This window comes from Lycorma delicatula, chromosome 10 (assembly GCF_047948215.1).
Source record: "Lycorma delicatula isolate Av1 chromosome 10, ASM4794821v1, whole genome shotgun sequence".
NCBI classification, from domain to species: domain Eukaryota; kingdom Metazoa; phylum Arthropoda; class Insecta; order Hemiptera; family Fulgoridae; genus Lycorma; species Lycorma delicatula.
In genome coordinates, this window is record NC_134464.1 from 98,445,164 (window position 1) to 98,462,809 (window position 17,646).

At 30.8% G+C, this 17,646-nt stretch overlaps 1 protein-coding gene across 1 annotated transcript in view; it reads right to left on the reverse strand.

The window, feature by feature from the left end:
• The window catches only part of LOC142331121 (uncharacterized), a 64,419-nt gene that overhangs the window by 16,253 nt on the left and 30,520 nt on the right, over nt 1–17,646 (reverse strand). Inside the window, exon 11 of the mRNA XM_075376804.1 lies at nt 16,657–16,917. Coding sequence (XP_075232919.1) covers nt 16,657–16,917 — 261 coding nt within the window. The remainder of the gene's footprint in view (nt 1–16,656; nt 16,918–17,646) is intronic.

Consider the following 17,646-nt stretch of genomic DNA (forward strand, 5'->3'; position numbering starts at 1 on the left):
TTTGAGTTTTCCTTATTTTCCGATTTATTAGTAATACTAGCTGTTCACAATTTTCTTAATAATATTAGCTAAATAAATTTATGCAAAAGGCGGTCCGTTATAATGTCTGTACAGTATAAGTTTATTTACAGGTTATACAATCTCTAATGACAGTTATATATCACATTTCACGAATTTTTAATGCAAATTAATATTTTTTTTTTTAAACGCTTATCATTAATTAACGATTTGTTAACATAATGTATATTAAAAAAATTTTACATTGATTCTATTTCCTGCTATTCCAGGACCCAAATTCAAATCCATTTTATTTATTATTTATTTGTTTATCTATTCTAGGTTACAGAATAACTGCACAGTGACATGATTCAAAAGTACTCTGCAGCGATGCCAAGGCATCTGTGCACAGTCAGCATGTATTTGTAAATGTGTACAGAGTCACGCCAACCACTCCTGACACGTGTGGCTAATTGAAACCCAACCACCAAAGAACACCGGTATTCGCAGTCAAATCCATATTAAAGCAACTGCCTTTGCAAGGACTCGAACCTTAATGTTGAAAAGATTAGCTTTGCTTAACTGACGGATTTCTTCTTTATAAATGATTAGCCTGGACAAGGAAGGAAAAGTAGAGAAAGAAAAAAGTTACAGATATTTGGAAACTATATGCAATAGAAATAAAAAGAATAATATAAATAATATTAATCACTGAAATGTTCTGATTCATAAATTAAATAATTTAGAGTATGCTAGGTATTTTACATGCCACAATTTGTACAAAAAAGTTGACATTCGATGAAAGTTATTATTCAGAATAATAGTCAGTAATTTTCAAGAATACTTTTTTGTACAGATTGTGGCATGTAAAATACCTAGCATACTCTAAATTATTTAATTTATGAATAATTTATTTAATTTATGTATACTCTTTTTATTTCTATTGGACTATTCCAAAATGTTATTTAAAAAAATTTAAAGTATAAATTTGAAGCAGAAAATGTGGTTTAGTAATTAAACCTTTTGGTATCTCATTTTTGTTTTCTCAAATATGTTTTCTGGTTTTTATAAAATTTTATAGAATAGTTGCGTGCTAGAAAATGGATCAACATATTTGTAACATTTTCATAAAATCTCAATGGTGGCTGAGGGTTTTTAAACAGGAACTATGGAGTGTGGGTTCGGGGAGTGAAAAGTTTTCTTCATTTGTAGTTTGTGAGACTTCATTCTTCATTTGTAGACTTGCAAAGTGAGGTAGGGCCCCATCTTGCATAAAGATTAGGTCGTTGTAAGTAATTGTCCCATGTGAATACAATACTTTGAAAATAATCTTCAACCATATCAAGCTACCGTTCTGCATTCATTGTGTCTGAATGAGATATGAACCCACAACACTGTGGGTGACCTTTGGGCGATATTGGCTTTTTTGAACAACCACTTTCTTCGATCCTCTGACCACAGCTTCAATTCCCGCCCACCTGGTATACAAAGTATAAGGCTAACATATTTGTAAGAGCATTTTTCTATTACACATCTTCACACCTTTTTCAGTTTAAATTGTGGGCTAGTGGTCCACAATTATGTTAGTGGATATGGATATCATTGTTATAATTATAACAATGATTTTGGCAAAAGTTAAAACCTCCATTCTTAAATGTTTCTAGTTCTTTATTTAGCTTGTAGAGCTCACTTTGTTAAATTCACTGTAAAAGTAGCGATGTCTACTGTAAAAAACATTAAGCATTTTTAAGTTCATCGTCATCCGCGGATGGCTTATCACTCAAAAATGCTTTCAATTTCCCAAACAAATGATAGTCCCAAAGTCCGGACTATATCGTAGGTGATCGTAAATTTCCCATCCAAAATGTACTCAGTAAATCACGTGACCGACCCGCAACATGTCGACGTGCAGCAGGGCGACGCCGTCCGTCACCCGACCACGACGTCGATTTTGAATGGCGCGCCGTATAGGCTGCTGCATTTATAGTCGTTCTACGTGACATTTGTTGGTCTGGTTGGTAATACGAAATCCATGTTTCACCGCTGGTAACAAATGAATTAAGGTGTATTCATCACCTTTTTCTGTGTAGCGCATCAAAAATTCCAAAGCGGATACCATTCTGATTATTTTGTGACGTTCTATTAAGACGTGCACAAACCTTACTGAAGCCTAAATGGTCATGAACAATGACCATCAAAGCTCTTGAAACATCAGGAAAAAGAAAGGCCAGGTCGGAAATCGTTCAGTGACGATCTTTTCTGATTTCATCATCGACGAGTTTCAACAAGTCCTCGGTGAGCTATATTTAAATTTGACTTAAACTTCAAAATATCAGAATTTAAAAATAATAATTCGTTGTTAAAAAAGAAACTGTTACAATTAATGTATCTTAAAGTTGGCTTTGTTTTTTACTTAATTTTTATTTAAAATGTATATAGATTACCAAAAATCACTGACCTTATAAAAACTTACTTTTGAAAGAAATGTAAAAAGTGACCAGTCTTAGTTTTCATAAATACAAGACAAGAAATATAGATAAATGATTTAAAAAACTTCTGTGTTTAAGCTAAAGCTCTGTGAAATTTATTTGGGATAACCCTCAATATTTTTTGTTCTGACTGTCACAATGTCAGAATAAAACTATTTTTGTTAGGTACAAATATGTAATCTGATTTTAAGGAATATTCTTTTAAATAATGCTTTACATATTTAAAATAACATGCTATTTTCAATCATTGGTTAAAAATGTTGCATTAAAAAAGTTTCATTAAAACTATTTGATTGGGTTTTAGCACTGATTTAGTATAGAACGTAATCTGTTGGCAATATTTTTGTTTCACTGTAATTTTCGGGAAAAATGATAACATTTAATTTTGTACGAAAAACAATGAATACTATATTTTACAAAAAAAACAATGAAACTCATTTTTTACTTCCTTGTACGCGTACCAAAGACAAGTTTCGGCGTGACATCTTTTTTATTTTTTTTCCTTTTTAGCCTCTGTTAATTACTGTTCGGATAATACCTCAGAGGATTGAGTGTAAATGAAGTAGTCTTGTACCATCCTAGTTCGACCATTCTGAGATGCGTGGTAAATTGAAAACCAACCACTAAAGGACACCGGTATCTACAATCTAGTACTCAAATCCGTGTAAATAACTAATTATACTAGGAATTAAACGCTGGAACTCTCGACTTCCAAATCAGCTGATTTGCGAAGACGCGGTCACCACTAGAACAACCCGGTGCGTTTTCGACGCGCATCTGTACGTACGTATGTATATCGCACAATTCAAAAACGATTAGCCGTAGGATGTTGAAATTTTGGAATTAGGACTGTTGTATCATCTAGCTGTATACATTCCTTTTTGAATGTAATCGACTGAACCAAAAGTCTCCAAAAAAGCCCAAAATTAAAAAAAAAAATTGGCTTTTGGTCATTTTCTTAAATGTAGTAATAAGCCCTCATTGAGAGTTTTTCAACGATATATCATACGTGATACTTATTTTCATTGGCTCCAGAGTTATAGCTAACTAGTATTAGTTTAACTAATGAAATATTTGGATATTACAACGAGAAGGCACATCGGTTCAAATCAGACTTCATTTACTTTTCTTTTTTTTTTATAATTTAATTAATTATAAATTATTAATTATTTATAATTTAATTAATTCAAATTTATTCGCTTGTAAAAAAATTCTAGAAATATTTACTGTTGCATAATATATTTTTTTTTACTAATATATTTTCATCTATCTGCTATCTTAAACCATTTTTTCAAGTAAATATTAATTCACGGATGATTTTATTTTTATTTATTTTATTTTCTTACGTGTATAGTGAACAATAAGGAACTTTGGCTGACATGAGAAATGTGTGGTTATTTGAAACCCAACCACCAAAGTACAGTGGTATTCAGTGTCTACTATTCAAATCCATATAAAAGCAACTATTTTTACTAGGATTTGAGCCTCAGAACCTTCGACTCTTTGAAAATCACCTGTTAAACAACTGATTTGTGGCGATGAATTAACCGCTAAGACATTATAATAAAATGTCATTATAAAATCAGAAAGTTTATATGAATATCAATGCTTAAACATGAACAAAAATGAGCAAATTATAAAAGAGAAAGAAACAGGAATAATTACCATTCCGTCACAGAGCTCAGAAAATTATTATGTTAATGTAACATATCAGTACACTGTACAGTGTAACAAATAAAAAAAAAACTCTTCCGTGTATCTGGAGTCGTACATGATGATCTTAACTAATTTTGGGGTGCTGAATTCAAAAAATTCACATCTCACATCTCAGATTTTAGATGCATTAGAATTATTTACTAATAATAAATGCAATATCACTGTGAAATCAATATTTAAGAAAAACAAATTATTTATGTCTATTGATTTAATCTAGTGCTAGTTCGTTTCATTTCGGTATACATCCTACATCCCTAACAATTTATATATTCCAAACATTGTCTGCCTACACAATGTTTTCCTTCTACCTATCCCTCCAATATTAAAGCGACTATCCCAGGATGTCTTAATATGTGGCCTATAAGTCTGTCTCTTCTTGTAACTATATTTTTCCAAATGCTTCTTTGTCGATTTGCCACAACACCTCTTCATTTGTCACTTTATCCACCCGTCTGATTTTTGACATTCTCCTCAGTACTTTTCTTCTCAGGTACTCGATCGTCAAAGTTTCACTTCCATATAAAGCTACGATCCTAACATACTTTTCAAAAATCTTTTCCTGACCTTTAAATTAATTTTAAAATATGTTTCTAAAAATCTAAATCATTGGAAATACGTTTAAAAAAACAGTTTTTAAAATTTTAAATCACTGGAATTGTATTGTCTTTTATTTTTAAAATATGGTTTAAAAAAACCGTTTTTAAAATTTTAAATCACTGGAATTGTATTGTATTTTTAAAATATGCTTACAAACATTTTCGCTTGTACGATGTCCGATCAGTTTGTCTAAACAAAACGTAACATTAGTCACTCATAATTCCAAGATCCCATCTTCCGTTGTGCCGATGGTACACGGTCAGAATATCCTGAGGGAAACGATCTCCTTGCTCATCGCTGAAAGAGCGCTAATTTTCGGGGAAAAAGTCTAGGCGGGAATGTAACAACCTACATCCTAAACGTTTGTAGTTTTCTAACAGCTTAACAGTTTTAATCTCTTTTTGTCGCCTAAAAACCATCAACAACTTCTTCCATGCAGCTAGTAGAGTCCTTAAGTAGAGTTTCTTGATTTGCCGATAAATATACCCTCCTTGAGTTTACCACCACTCAATTCAGGAAAAATTATCTTTAAATGATTAAATCCTTGTCCATCTTTGTCTAGTCCCTTTATGAAATGTTTAATGAGTCCGAGTTTTATGTGAAGTGGTGACAGTATGATTTTTACCGCTCTTAATTAATGATAAATGCTTTACATTTTATGACGATTTGTATCCAAAGAAGTAACGAAACAAATTTCAGATCGCTGCAAACTTGCCCATCTGCTCTTTGTATTTTATGGCTTCTAAAATTGGATACCATAGTTTCATACGTTTCTTTCATGACGACTGCACGAGCTAATGGAACGAATGGCTGCTTTATGAAAAAGAGTTTCATTTAGAGTATGATAAAAATGTTTTACAAAAATGTATTCATAAAATAAAATAATTCATTTACATTTCAATAAAATGTATTCATTTATAAAATAATTATATTACTTGCTGAAACTGAGAAATTTTTTTTTTGTGAAAACTTCAGCTTAGTAGTTAAATGGTAGTTACATCACAGATTTGCTTCCTGAATAATGTTTGGAAATATGGTTATATAAGATTTTTCAGTACTAAAATGTAGTTCAGCCTAGGTAATACACATTGTTAGTGGCAATTGTCATAAAACTTTGTTAGCAAACCCATCCACTATGGAAAATAGTTCTGTAAATTTCTTGATAATATTGATAATATTAAGTATTAAATTAAGCCTTACTGAATTAAAAAGAATAAAACTAAGAATTTGTCTTACCTATATAGTGATAATGTACTATCGGTAGAAACATCCACATCTTCAGTCTGTCTGTGGACTGAAGATAACAATTTTCTCCATTAAGGAATTTATTGATAAATGATCCAGGAACAACGCAATTCCACCGCATTCATCAATATCAAAAGAAACAAAAACTACTCAAAATAAAATTAATAACTGTTAAGAGAAGTTAAAAATCAATATGCCATTTATTAATTCATATCTTATTGAAAATTGAGAAAATGTCTGGACATGTGGAATAATGTCTGGAATAATCTTATCATATCTACTGCGATAAATTAAATATTTCAACAGAATATATGTTTTCATTTAAAATTAATTACTCTTATTTGTATTTATGAACATAAAAACTACATACCTCCATAAAGAGATTTTTAGATAATGTGTTAAATATCTTAGAAATAAAATCTGTAAACTAAGACAAGAAAGCGCTTACATTATTTTTATAATGTAATTATTTTTAGTAATCTTCATAATTTCTCACATCTTTTTAGTCAGTGGGATTTAATCTTCACAATTTCTCACATCTTTTTAGTCAGCTGCATTTAATTAAAAATAGTTTCTTCATCTGTGTTTCACCTTAAAATATAAAATACCTATTCTGAAAAAGACGCGCTATTTTGTGAATAGTAAGCAAAAATTTTCCTACCCTACTTTAACCTATGCCACTCACCAAGACTCAAAAGTCTCCCCGTACATGCCACGAGATCAGTACACTTCTACAACAAGGGAGGATGAAACCCTAACCATAAATGGATCTTACATTTTACACCCGATTTAATTTTTGCCTAACCTGTTAGGCAAACCTAACAGGGTTAGGTTCCTCCAGACAGGGCTGGCAGCTGTACTACCATTCCTAAGGTCTTTGTATGGTCATAGGGTCCAACAGGCTGTTTTCCAGATCTGACTGGATGGACAGCCTGTATTAACTATTCATACAGGCACGTGTGGTTAAGCTAGGTAGCAATTACATAACCATTAACTTTATTGGTTATGAAATTGCTAACTATAATTTTTACCTAAACAATTGCATCTACTAATCCTATACCCTATACCCTCTACTCTCTACCAATCCTATACCCTATACCCTCTACTAATTCTATACCTTATACCCTATACCCTATACTCTACTAATCCTATACCTCATACCCTATACTCTCTACTAACAAAAATCTTTTATTGATTATAACAACCTCTTGAAAATATCTAACCCCACCATTCACTGTCATAAGCATCTCTTGTATTCTATGTTTCTATATAATCCAGATGTATGTTATGTGTTTCTTCTATTTGTATTCTATGTTTTCTATTCACTCATTCCATTTTTTCTTTTTTTCTGTTTTGCATCTGCAACATAAAATTAATATCCAGATGTAAGTTTCATATATATTACTACTTACAAAGATACAATTTAGTAAAAAAAAGTGTGTATGTGTGTGTGTGTGTGTGTGTATAAGCTATTGTGTATCCTGTATATAAAACAAAATTACATGCAAAAGTAATAGCACTGTAAATTGTATTAACAAAATTAATGCTTTTGTTTGAATTACAAATATGCAATAATAAATCTTAATAATTATAATTTATAGTTTTAGTTTTGCAAGTTTTTATTAGACAAATTACTGAAATATATTACTTTACTGATTTTTTTTTTGCAAACAGAATATTTAGATTGGAAATAATACATGTGATGCAAACTCCACAAACTATTTCTAATTATCAAGTCAGTTATTTTAGACCACTTTTAATTCTTCATTGAATCTTTGAACCTCCAAATTTTCTAAAGTTAAGTGATTTTATTATTAAGTACCTTATATTAATGCACAGATGATTTTTAACTGTTTTAATTATTTATCCTATTTTTTTTGACTTCAAAAGTATTTTTTTTTCTGAACGCTAACTTTTTTCTGCTGTATTAATTTTTAAAGTGGAATAATGTCTAAAGATCCATAAATCACAGTTCTAAAATCTAAAGAGTGTCGTCATTGGTTTCCCTTATTTTTACTGCATAAAACAAAAAAGTACTGGATAAAAATTTTATTGCTATAACTTCAGCTGAAACTCCAGTGAATAACAACAATATGCTGTCGCTGATAAAATCTAACCGTGCCTAACTAAAAATACTAAAAATTTTATTACAAAATTTCACGGGTTCATATTTAATTAATTGATATGGTCTTTAAATACAACTATGTTTTGATCTATACAATGTATTTTTATATTATGATCAGTATAAAGGTTAATATTTGTTAATATTTATCAGTAATTGTTTAATATTTGGTAACCTTGTTCAGTTATTTCATACTTATATATATCATGTATACATATATATAAGTAGCTTTTGTATTAAAAATATTGTTTAACAAATATGTTATATTTTTAATCAAAACGTTAAACAATACATATATATATATATATATATATATATATATATACCATTCAAAAGATCTCTCCATCATATTATCTAGCATATTACTGACATGTTATATATATATATATATATATATATATAAAATTTTAATTTTGTATGTATATAATTTTTTTTTTCAAATAATCACATCTAATAACCAGAAATTATCAAAATTAAGATATGATAAATATTACATTCTATCATTGCAAAATTGGTTTGGAAATTGAAAAGAACTGTGCGATTCATCTTTTAATAGGCTATACACTATCTGATTGCACATTGTAATCTGATGTAAAAATTTTCAGTTTTAATTAAATTAAATCTACAAAGTTTTACAGTTATAAAAAAATAAATGAGATGAGATGATTATCTTTACTTACATTAATATCAAAGGATGGATGAAAAGATCTTGTAAAATACAGGAAAAATAAAAAAAAATTAAAACTTACCATATGTTGTACATTTTTGAGTAAAATTAAGAGTACTATATATTATTATTCTGTATTCTTATTAATATAGACTAAAAATAATATCTATTTATCTGTCCAGTTTCTCTTCAATAAGAAATAATACTGAAATTTTCCTTATGGATATTAATTGTAATTGTAGTTCTTTTGAAAATGTCTCTTTTATTCTTGACTTTTTTTTACTGTTCATCCTTTTTTTCTTTTTAACTGCATTTCTGATTTTGTAAATTTTTACCATTTTTGTAGAAATTCAATTTGTTCTCAGAGTGTACATTATTTTCGTTTTAATCCGTATTAACACAAGAATATTTAATTAAATTTATATAGTTAATTCACTAATATTAATTTTCACCAATTATGGTATGCATTTTATAACTATCCGTTTTTAAGTAAATAGAAAACATGTTTAAATGAATTAAAATTATTTAAATAAAATGAGAATCAATTGTTTGGTTACTAGGAGACTGATTTCAAAATAAAAATTACAATGTATCCAGCTAATTATTAAAAAAACTATGTCAAACAAAATTTTGAAAAGATTAAATTTCAATAAGTTACAAATTGAATAAAATGTAATTAATTACCAACCTTCATGATGGAGTGAGTGTCTTTATTTTAAAAAAAAAATTTCCATCTGGAAGGTCCCATGTTTGAATTCCAGTCAAGTAGCTCATTTTTTCACATCCTACAAAACCTCTGCCTCATATTCCCCCACACAAGCTTCCAAACCAGGTTGATGATTTAATCACAATAAATCTATAAAATAATCATCAATCTCCCACCCCTAAAAAAACAAGATATTTGTTGGAAATCAGTAATCAATAAACTGAATCTAAGAGATTTCTCAGAATAATCCGTATTTATTGCTGATAATTGGAGTCCGGATTATATGCACTTGCATATTAAGCCTATTCTCACCGGTTAGTTAAACAGCAATAAAAAAAGCTGACCACACAATTGTAGGACTTTCCCATCATGATGTGCGTAATTTAGCACATCAGTGCTACACTAGCTCTCCTTGTGGTCACAGGTGGTACTATTGAAGCAAGATTCTCACTCAGCAACTAGTTTACAGCATTTTTGGGGTGTGATCTTGCAAAACTTTTTTTGTAAGTGTTATTATTTTCTAATTGTTAACAAATGTTATTTAAAAAATAAGACCTTAATTACGCAAAATCTCAAGATACTGAGGGTGACCTTACTCTACAGGCTTACCCCTCGACCCTTTAAGTTGAAAATTTAATGGCATCAATGCCCCATATATAGAAGTAATCTGACCAAGTTTGGTCAAATTCAGTCCAGTAGTTCTGGATATATAAGGTGATTTTGAGGCCAACAGCCAACACACACATGTACATACGAACATTCAGAAAATTTCCATCTGGTTTTTTGGGTTCCTTAGGTGTCAAAATGTCAAGATCTAGTGAAAACGCATATGTCCAAATTGGACAGATTACAATACTTTCTTTCCCTTCTAGAGCTATAGTTCTGTTGTAGCAATATTTAGACAGGAAAGTAAAAGATTTTTCTTGGATGTCCTCTTTATCGATGAAATGTTAACATTTTTTTTCTTAAAAAAATTCCATTTAGTATATCATAATAAATGAAAAGCAAAATTCATTTTAAACACATTTAAACTACATTTTAAACACGTCTCCTTAATTAAAAAAAAGAAAAAACCAGTAATGCTATTGCTGGGTGAAAGCAGTACCAGCAGTCACTGAAAATGGCCACAAGGGGAATTAAAAATTTCATATGAATTAAATCAATTTTGGTTTGTTGTTTAAGAAATTAATAGTTTTAAATAACTATTCGATCATTCATGGAATAGGAAGACCAGGAAAAGCAAACTCCTTAAAGTTTAAAATACTTTTGTAGCTCAGTACAGTTGTTTATTAGATACTTTATTGCAACAGAGTTCTGGGCAAATTTACCATGAAACAACTTTCTAAAAAAGACATATGAATGTTTAGAAGTTTAAAAAGATTACAAAAATAATAATGTTTTGGAACAGGACAGGAGATTTTCCACTCCAAAATGAATTACAGAAGAAGGGTTGCAGAAAGCTGGAATGTTAGGTAAAAAGCAAAGTAACATGGCAACACAAGAGTATGAGGTATTGCAAGAACTATTTCATATTTCAAGGACTTAATTCATGATTAAGTTACATTAAAAAAGAAGATGAAGATGGTATGGAACTGGACTATGCTGGAAAGCTCTTGACGGTGATTATCCTTATAGAAATTAAAAATGTTATGAAATTCTTTATGTAAAAAAACCTTAAAAAATACAGTTGTAAGTTTCACATTTAACCTACATAGAAGAATAATTATTTTCTCAATCAGTAATTAAATTTTTAGTTACCGATTGAGAAATAGGTAATTATATTGAGTAATAGGTAATTCACCCAAATAGTGGGTGAATACGGGCTGGGCAAAAGAATGAAAGAGGAGACCGACTTATAGAGTTTTGCACGAAGTATAATTTAGTAATTGCCAACACCCAATTTAAAAATCGTAATAGAAGAATATACACTTGGAAAAAGCCAGGCGATACTGCAAGGTATCAGATAGATTATATCATGGTTAAGCAAAGATTTAGGAATCAACTCGTTGACTGCAAAACTTACACTGGAGCAGACATTGATAGCGACCATAATTTGGTGATAATGAAATGTAGATTGGGGTTTAAAAACCTGAAGAAAAGGTGTCAGATGAATCGGTGGAATTTAGAGAAGTTTGAGGACGAGGAGGTAAAGAAGATTTTTGAGGATGACATCGCAAGAGGTCTGAGTAAAAATGATAAGGTAGAAAATGTAGAAGAAGAATGGGAGAATGGTAAAAAGGAAATTCTTAAATCAGCAGAAGCAAACGTAGGCAGAATAAAGAGAACTGGTAGAAAACCTTGGGTTTCAGACGATATATTGCAGCTGATGGATGAACGTAGAAAATATAAGAATGATAGTGATGAAGAAAGTAAAAGGAACTATCGGCAATTAAGAAATGCTATAAACAGGAAGTGCAAACTGGCGAAAGAAGAGTGGATTAAAAAAAAATGTTCAGAAGTGGAAAGAGAAATGAACGTTGGTAAAATAGACGGAGCATACAGGAAAGTTAAGGAAAATTTTGGGGTACATAAATTAAAATCTAATAATGTGTTAAACAAAGATGGTATACCAATATATAATACGAAAGGTAACGTCGATAGATGGGTGGAATATATTGAAGAGTTATACGGAGGAAATGAATTAGAAAATGGTGTTATAGAGGAAGAAGAGGAAGTTGAGGGGGATGAAATGGGAGAAACAATACTGAGATCTGAATTTAAGAGAGCATTAAAAGATTTAAATGGCAGAAAGACTCCTGGAATAGACGGAATACCTGTAGAATTACTGCGCAGTGCAGGTGAGGAAGCGATTGATAGATTATAGAAACTGATGTCTAATATTTATGAAAAAGGGGAAGTTCCATCAGACTTTAAAAGATTTAAATGGCAGAAAGACTCCTGGAATAGACGGAATACCTGTAGAATTACTGCGCAGTGCAGGTGAGGAAGCGATTGATAGATTATAGAAACTGATGTCTAATATTTATGAAAAAGGGGAAGTTCCATCAGACTTCAAAAAACGTGTTATAGTTATGATACCAAAGAAAGCAGGGGCAGATAAATGTGAAGAATACAGAACAATTAGTTTAACTAGTCATGCATCAAAAATCTTAACTAGAATTCAATACAGAAGAATTGAGAGGAGAATGGAGGAAGTGTTAGGAGAAGACCAATTTGGTTTCAGGAAAAGTATAGGGACAAGGGAAGCAATTTTAGGCCTCAGATTAATAGTGGAAGGAAGATTAAAGAAAAACAAACCAACATACTTGGCGTTTATAGACCTAGAAAAGGCATTCGATAACGTAGACTGGAATAAAATGTTCAGCATTTTAAAAAAATTAGGGTTCAAATACAGAGATAGAAGAACAATTGCTAACATGTACAGGAACCAAACAGCAACAGTAACAATTGAAGAACATAAGAAAGAAGCCGTAATAAGAAAGGGAGTCCGACAAGGATGTTCCCTATCTCTGTTACTTTTTAATCTTTACATGGAACTAGCAGTTAATGATGTTAAAGAACAATTTAGATTCGGAGTAACAGTACATGGTGAAAAGATAAAGATGCTACGATTTGCTGAAGATATAGTAATTCTAGCCTAGAGTAAAAAGGATTTAGAAGAAACAATGAACGGCATAGATGAAGTCCTACGCAAGAACTATCGCATGAAAATAAAAACAAGAACAAAATGAAAGTAATGAAATGTAGTAGAAATAATGTAGATGGATCACTGAATATAAAAATAGGAAAAGAAAAGATTATCAAGGTAGAAGAATTTTGTTATTTGGGAAGTAGAATTACTAAAGATGGATGAAGCAGGAGCAATATAAAATGCTGAGTAGCACAGGCAAAATGAGCTTTCAGTCTAAAATATAATTTGCTTACATCAAAAATGAATTTAAATATCAGGAAAACATTTCTGAATGTGTATGTTTGTAGTGTAGCTTTGTATGGAAGTAAAACTTGGACAATCAGAGTACCTGAGAAAAAAAGATTACAAGCTTCTGAAATGTGCGGCTATCGAAGAATATTATAAATTAGGTGGGTTGATAAAGTGACAAATGAAGAGGTGTTGCGGCAAATTGATGAAGAAAGAAGCATTTGGAAAAATATAGTTAACAGAAGAGACAAACTTACAGACCAAATATTAAGGCATTCAGGAATCGTCACTTTGATATTGGAGGGACAGGTAAATGGGAAAAATTGTAGAGGCAGGCAACGTTTGGAATATGTAAAACAAATTGTTAGGGATGTACGATGTAGGGGGTATGCCAAAATGCAACGACTGGCACTAGATAGGGAATCTTGGACAGCTGCAAACCAGTCAAATGACTGAAGACAAATAAAAAATGCCCTATTCACTGAGCCAAATATACAATTGTATATTATCAGTCTAAGTCCAATGAAATGCAGGTGATGATACTGCAAGTAACTTCTTTACACTTCTAACTGCAGAGACTGGATGTGTAATGAATAATATCATTACTGTGAAAATAAACAACTCTCCCTAATGCTACTTTCATCTGAGATGCTTTTTGTGTACATCATAACCATAAGAAAGACTGGGAGCAGGTGACAAATTCTTCTTTCTGTTGGAAAGCAAAATATTATGTATTGTGGGGGGCATGTATATATGGGGATGCACACATTCACACACACACACACACACACACACACACACACACACACACACACACACAGAGACAGACAGACAGACACAGACAGACAGACAGACACAGACAGACAGAGAGAGAGTGAGAGAGAGAGAGAGGGAGTGAGAGAGAGCGAGAGAGAGAGAGTGAGAGTGAGAGTGAGAGTGAGAGTGCGAGAGGAGAGAGAGTGAGAGAGTGCGAGAGGAGAGAGAGAGAGAGAGAGTGACAGAGAGAGGGTGAGAGAGAGCGTGGGGGGTGAGAGGGTGATTGGGAGAGGGGGGAATATGTTCGGAAACGCTTACTTACTGGCTATCTGTCATTTTGTATTTTTAATGTAAAAGTTTATTATATACTACCAGGGTAGCTGGAGGTTTACTTACATAAAAATAATGAACTTGATCTTTCAACCCATTTCAAAATGGCAGCTATGTTAACTATTTAATTGTTAATATCTTTGCAACCACTGGCTTATCTAAATGTTATGTTATACAAAAATGTTAAACATTTTATGGCAAAGAAAATGACACATTTATTCAAATATGTTCATAAATAACAAAGTTATGGAAAAAATTCTTTAAACGAGCCACTCTAGAATAAAAAACCAGCTTTCATTTCCTTCCAAATAAAATTAAATTTGACACGACCTCAACTGGATAATTCTGTTAATGTTATCATGTAATAAATGATAAAATTTAATAATATTGAAGAGACTGTATTCACCGTGTTCAGCTATGCCAATGGCTTATCCAAAAATGTCCTAATCTGAATTTTTGAATAATATTTTCTTTACCAATGAAGCCAGATTTAAAAGATCAGCCATTGTTAACACTCACAACATGCACATGTGGTCAATTAAAAACCTAATGCCAATTCAGAGAATCATCACCAATATCAGTTTTCTGTAAGCATATGGGCTGGTATTTTGGGCGACCACTTCATTGTCTGTCTTTTATCTGAAACGCTCAATTGTGAAAGATAATTACATTTCTTGACAGCTGATCTTTCATTCTTACTCAAAGATTTGCCACTAAACACATGCAACAAAATGCGATTCGTGTTGGATGGGGATCCAGTTCATTAATAATTACAAGTTCGAGATCACCAAAATGAAGCATATTCAAACAGATGGATTGGGCAAGGAGATCCAGTAGCATGGACAGCAAATTCTCCTTATCTCAATCCTCTTTTTCTTATGGGGCCATTTAATAAAAATACTTGTACACGATACCCCTGCGGATACCATAGAAGAATTATACACAGGAATTCTAAGTGAGATTGAGAGAATTCATATGACACCAGGCGTCTTTGAAACAGTCCAGCGATCAATGAAAAAACGCTTGGATTGTATTTTGAATGAGGATTTGGTAGCCCTCACATTTTTTTTTTACAAAAAAAATGAAAAAGAAGATAATAAAAATCACAACTAACTCTTTAATCTAATTTCTATAAAGTACTTTTCTTATTTCAATGTAATCTTTTTTACCAGCTGCATGAGAAATATCCGTTTTAAAATTTTTAATAGATATTCTCAGAATAGTTTTGAAATGTAGAATTAATATTGTATTTTTGTGACTATAAGACACCAGTGAATGTAAGGTGCACCCATGTTTCAAACATAAAAACTAAAAAAAATGTAAATCATGATTTTAATGTCATGTAAAAATATCACCAAGCAATTAAAGTTTTGAGCAATGTTTTGATCCCCCCTAGTAAAACCGTTTTTTGTCATTTAAACATTCAGGGTGAATTTTAGCACATATTTCATAGAAAAAGATTTTGAAATTTCAAATCTCATTCCCCCATATAATTTTGTGATCTATTTTCTAAGAATGTACTAAGAATGAACAGAGGTAAACTAAAATTGAAGCAACTTCTTAAGAATTTATTTTTCAGTAGTTTGATTAAGTGTTCCCTTCACTTAATAGAAAGCTGGTATTCAAAGGTGAGGTAATTAATTATTTAGCAATGAAACTGATTCAGAACTAAAATAACTTTTTGAAAATTCAAATAATTCAACATAATGAGTGACCACTGTGCTAATTAAATTCCAAAAATAACTAACCACCAAAATTACAGATTCTTACAATTACGGATTCCAGTAATGGCAATGAAGTTGTTTTATTACAAATTTGGTGGCTGCTAAGAGTGTCCATGTTTCTAAATTTTTTAGTTTTTATTATTTTTTGTTATTTGTTTGATGTAATTATAGAACTGTGTATTGACTGATGATGCAGAATTCTGCTTAAGTCGACTATCAATATTAGTTTTTTTTTTAGGTTTTTTTGTTACTGTGTTTTGGTGGTTAAGTAGTTATTTTTTGACAAAAAAAGTATATATATAATATACACTATTATATAATTATAATATGTGTATTATATAACACACTATAATATATAAAATATATTGAAAAATATGTAAATGAAAGTAAATTTTCAAATGAAAACAAGCGATCAATCATATCTTACCTTTAGTCCATTCTAATGTGAAATTATGAAATTCATCATGCCATTCTGGTGTCAAATCAGGTAAGAATCCATTAACTGAACTGTAAATTTGTCGATCTCTTTCTTTATTGACTCCCATTACAACACCAGCTTTTAGTTTTCTCATGCTGATATCTTTTCCATTTTCAAATAATATGTCGTTTCCATTACAAGATGCAATTAGAACTCTACCAGAATTAAACAATGGACCATATTCTTTTGTTGCTGGTTCCAACCACATTTCTATCAACAAAAAAGAAAAGAGAATGGCTTTACAAATGAAAGAGATATTAAGATGATATACTGATCTTTAAGTTAAAACTTTGGATACTGACTGATTAGGAATAAGAAATGTACATCTATTTTATTCAATAGGCGTCTCAGCGAGTAATTTAACTTTTTGTATGACTCCAGACAGAAACACAGTTCTTGAGTAATTCCGCAAACAGGGTTTCTGCTCCATTAATTACCGATGGAGTGAGAAGAGGAAGGGAAAATTGATTTTTAGGGCTACTCCCTGATCGGAATAGTTTTCTACTTTACCAAAGTCCATACTACGTAGAACAATCAATCAGACTTATTAATGGGAAATTCACTGACTTTCTGCTCATTAACATAAATAATGAGCTTCCCAAAAAAGTTGCATTATCTACATAAAAAAGTATACAAATAGAAAATATAATCTAATGCATGTTTATTTACATATATATGTCAAATCAATGTTTTTTTAGATTAAAAAATTTAAATACTTATCAATTTATTTTATTATTTCTTTCCTTACAAATAATACTATGTATATAATTATTGAGTCATTTAAAGGTGTGGATACGAAATCCTATTGAGATTGTGATGCATATAAGTATGCATGAGTGAACATATCTTCCTTATATTCATTCATTTGGTTTTTTTTCTCAATTTTATTATGTGTTTTTTAACACACTTAGAAAACATACCTAATATATTGCTAAATAT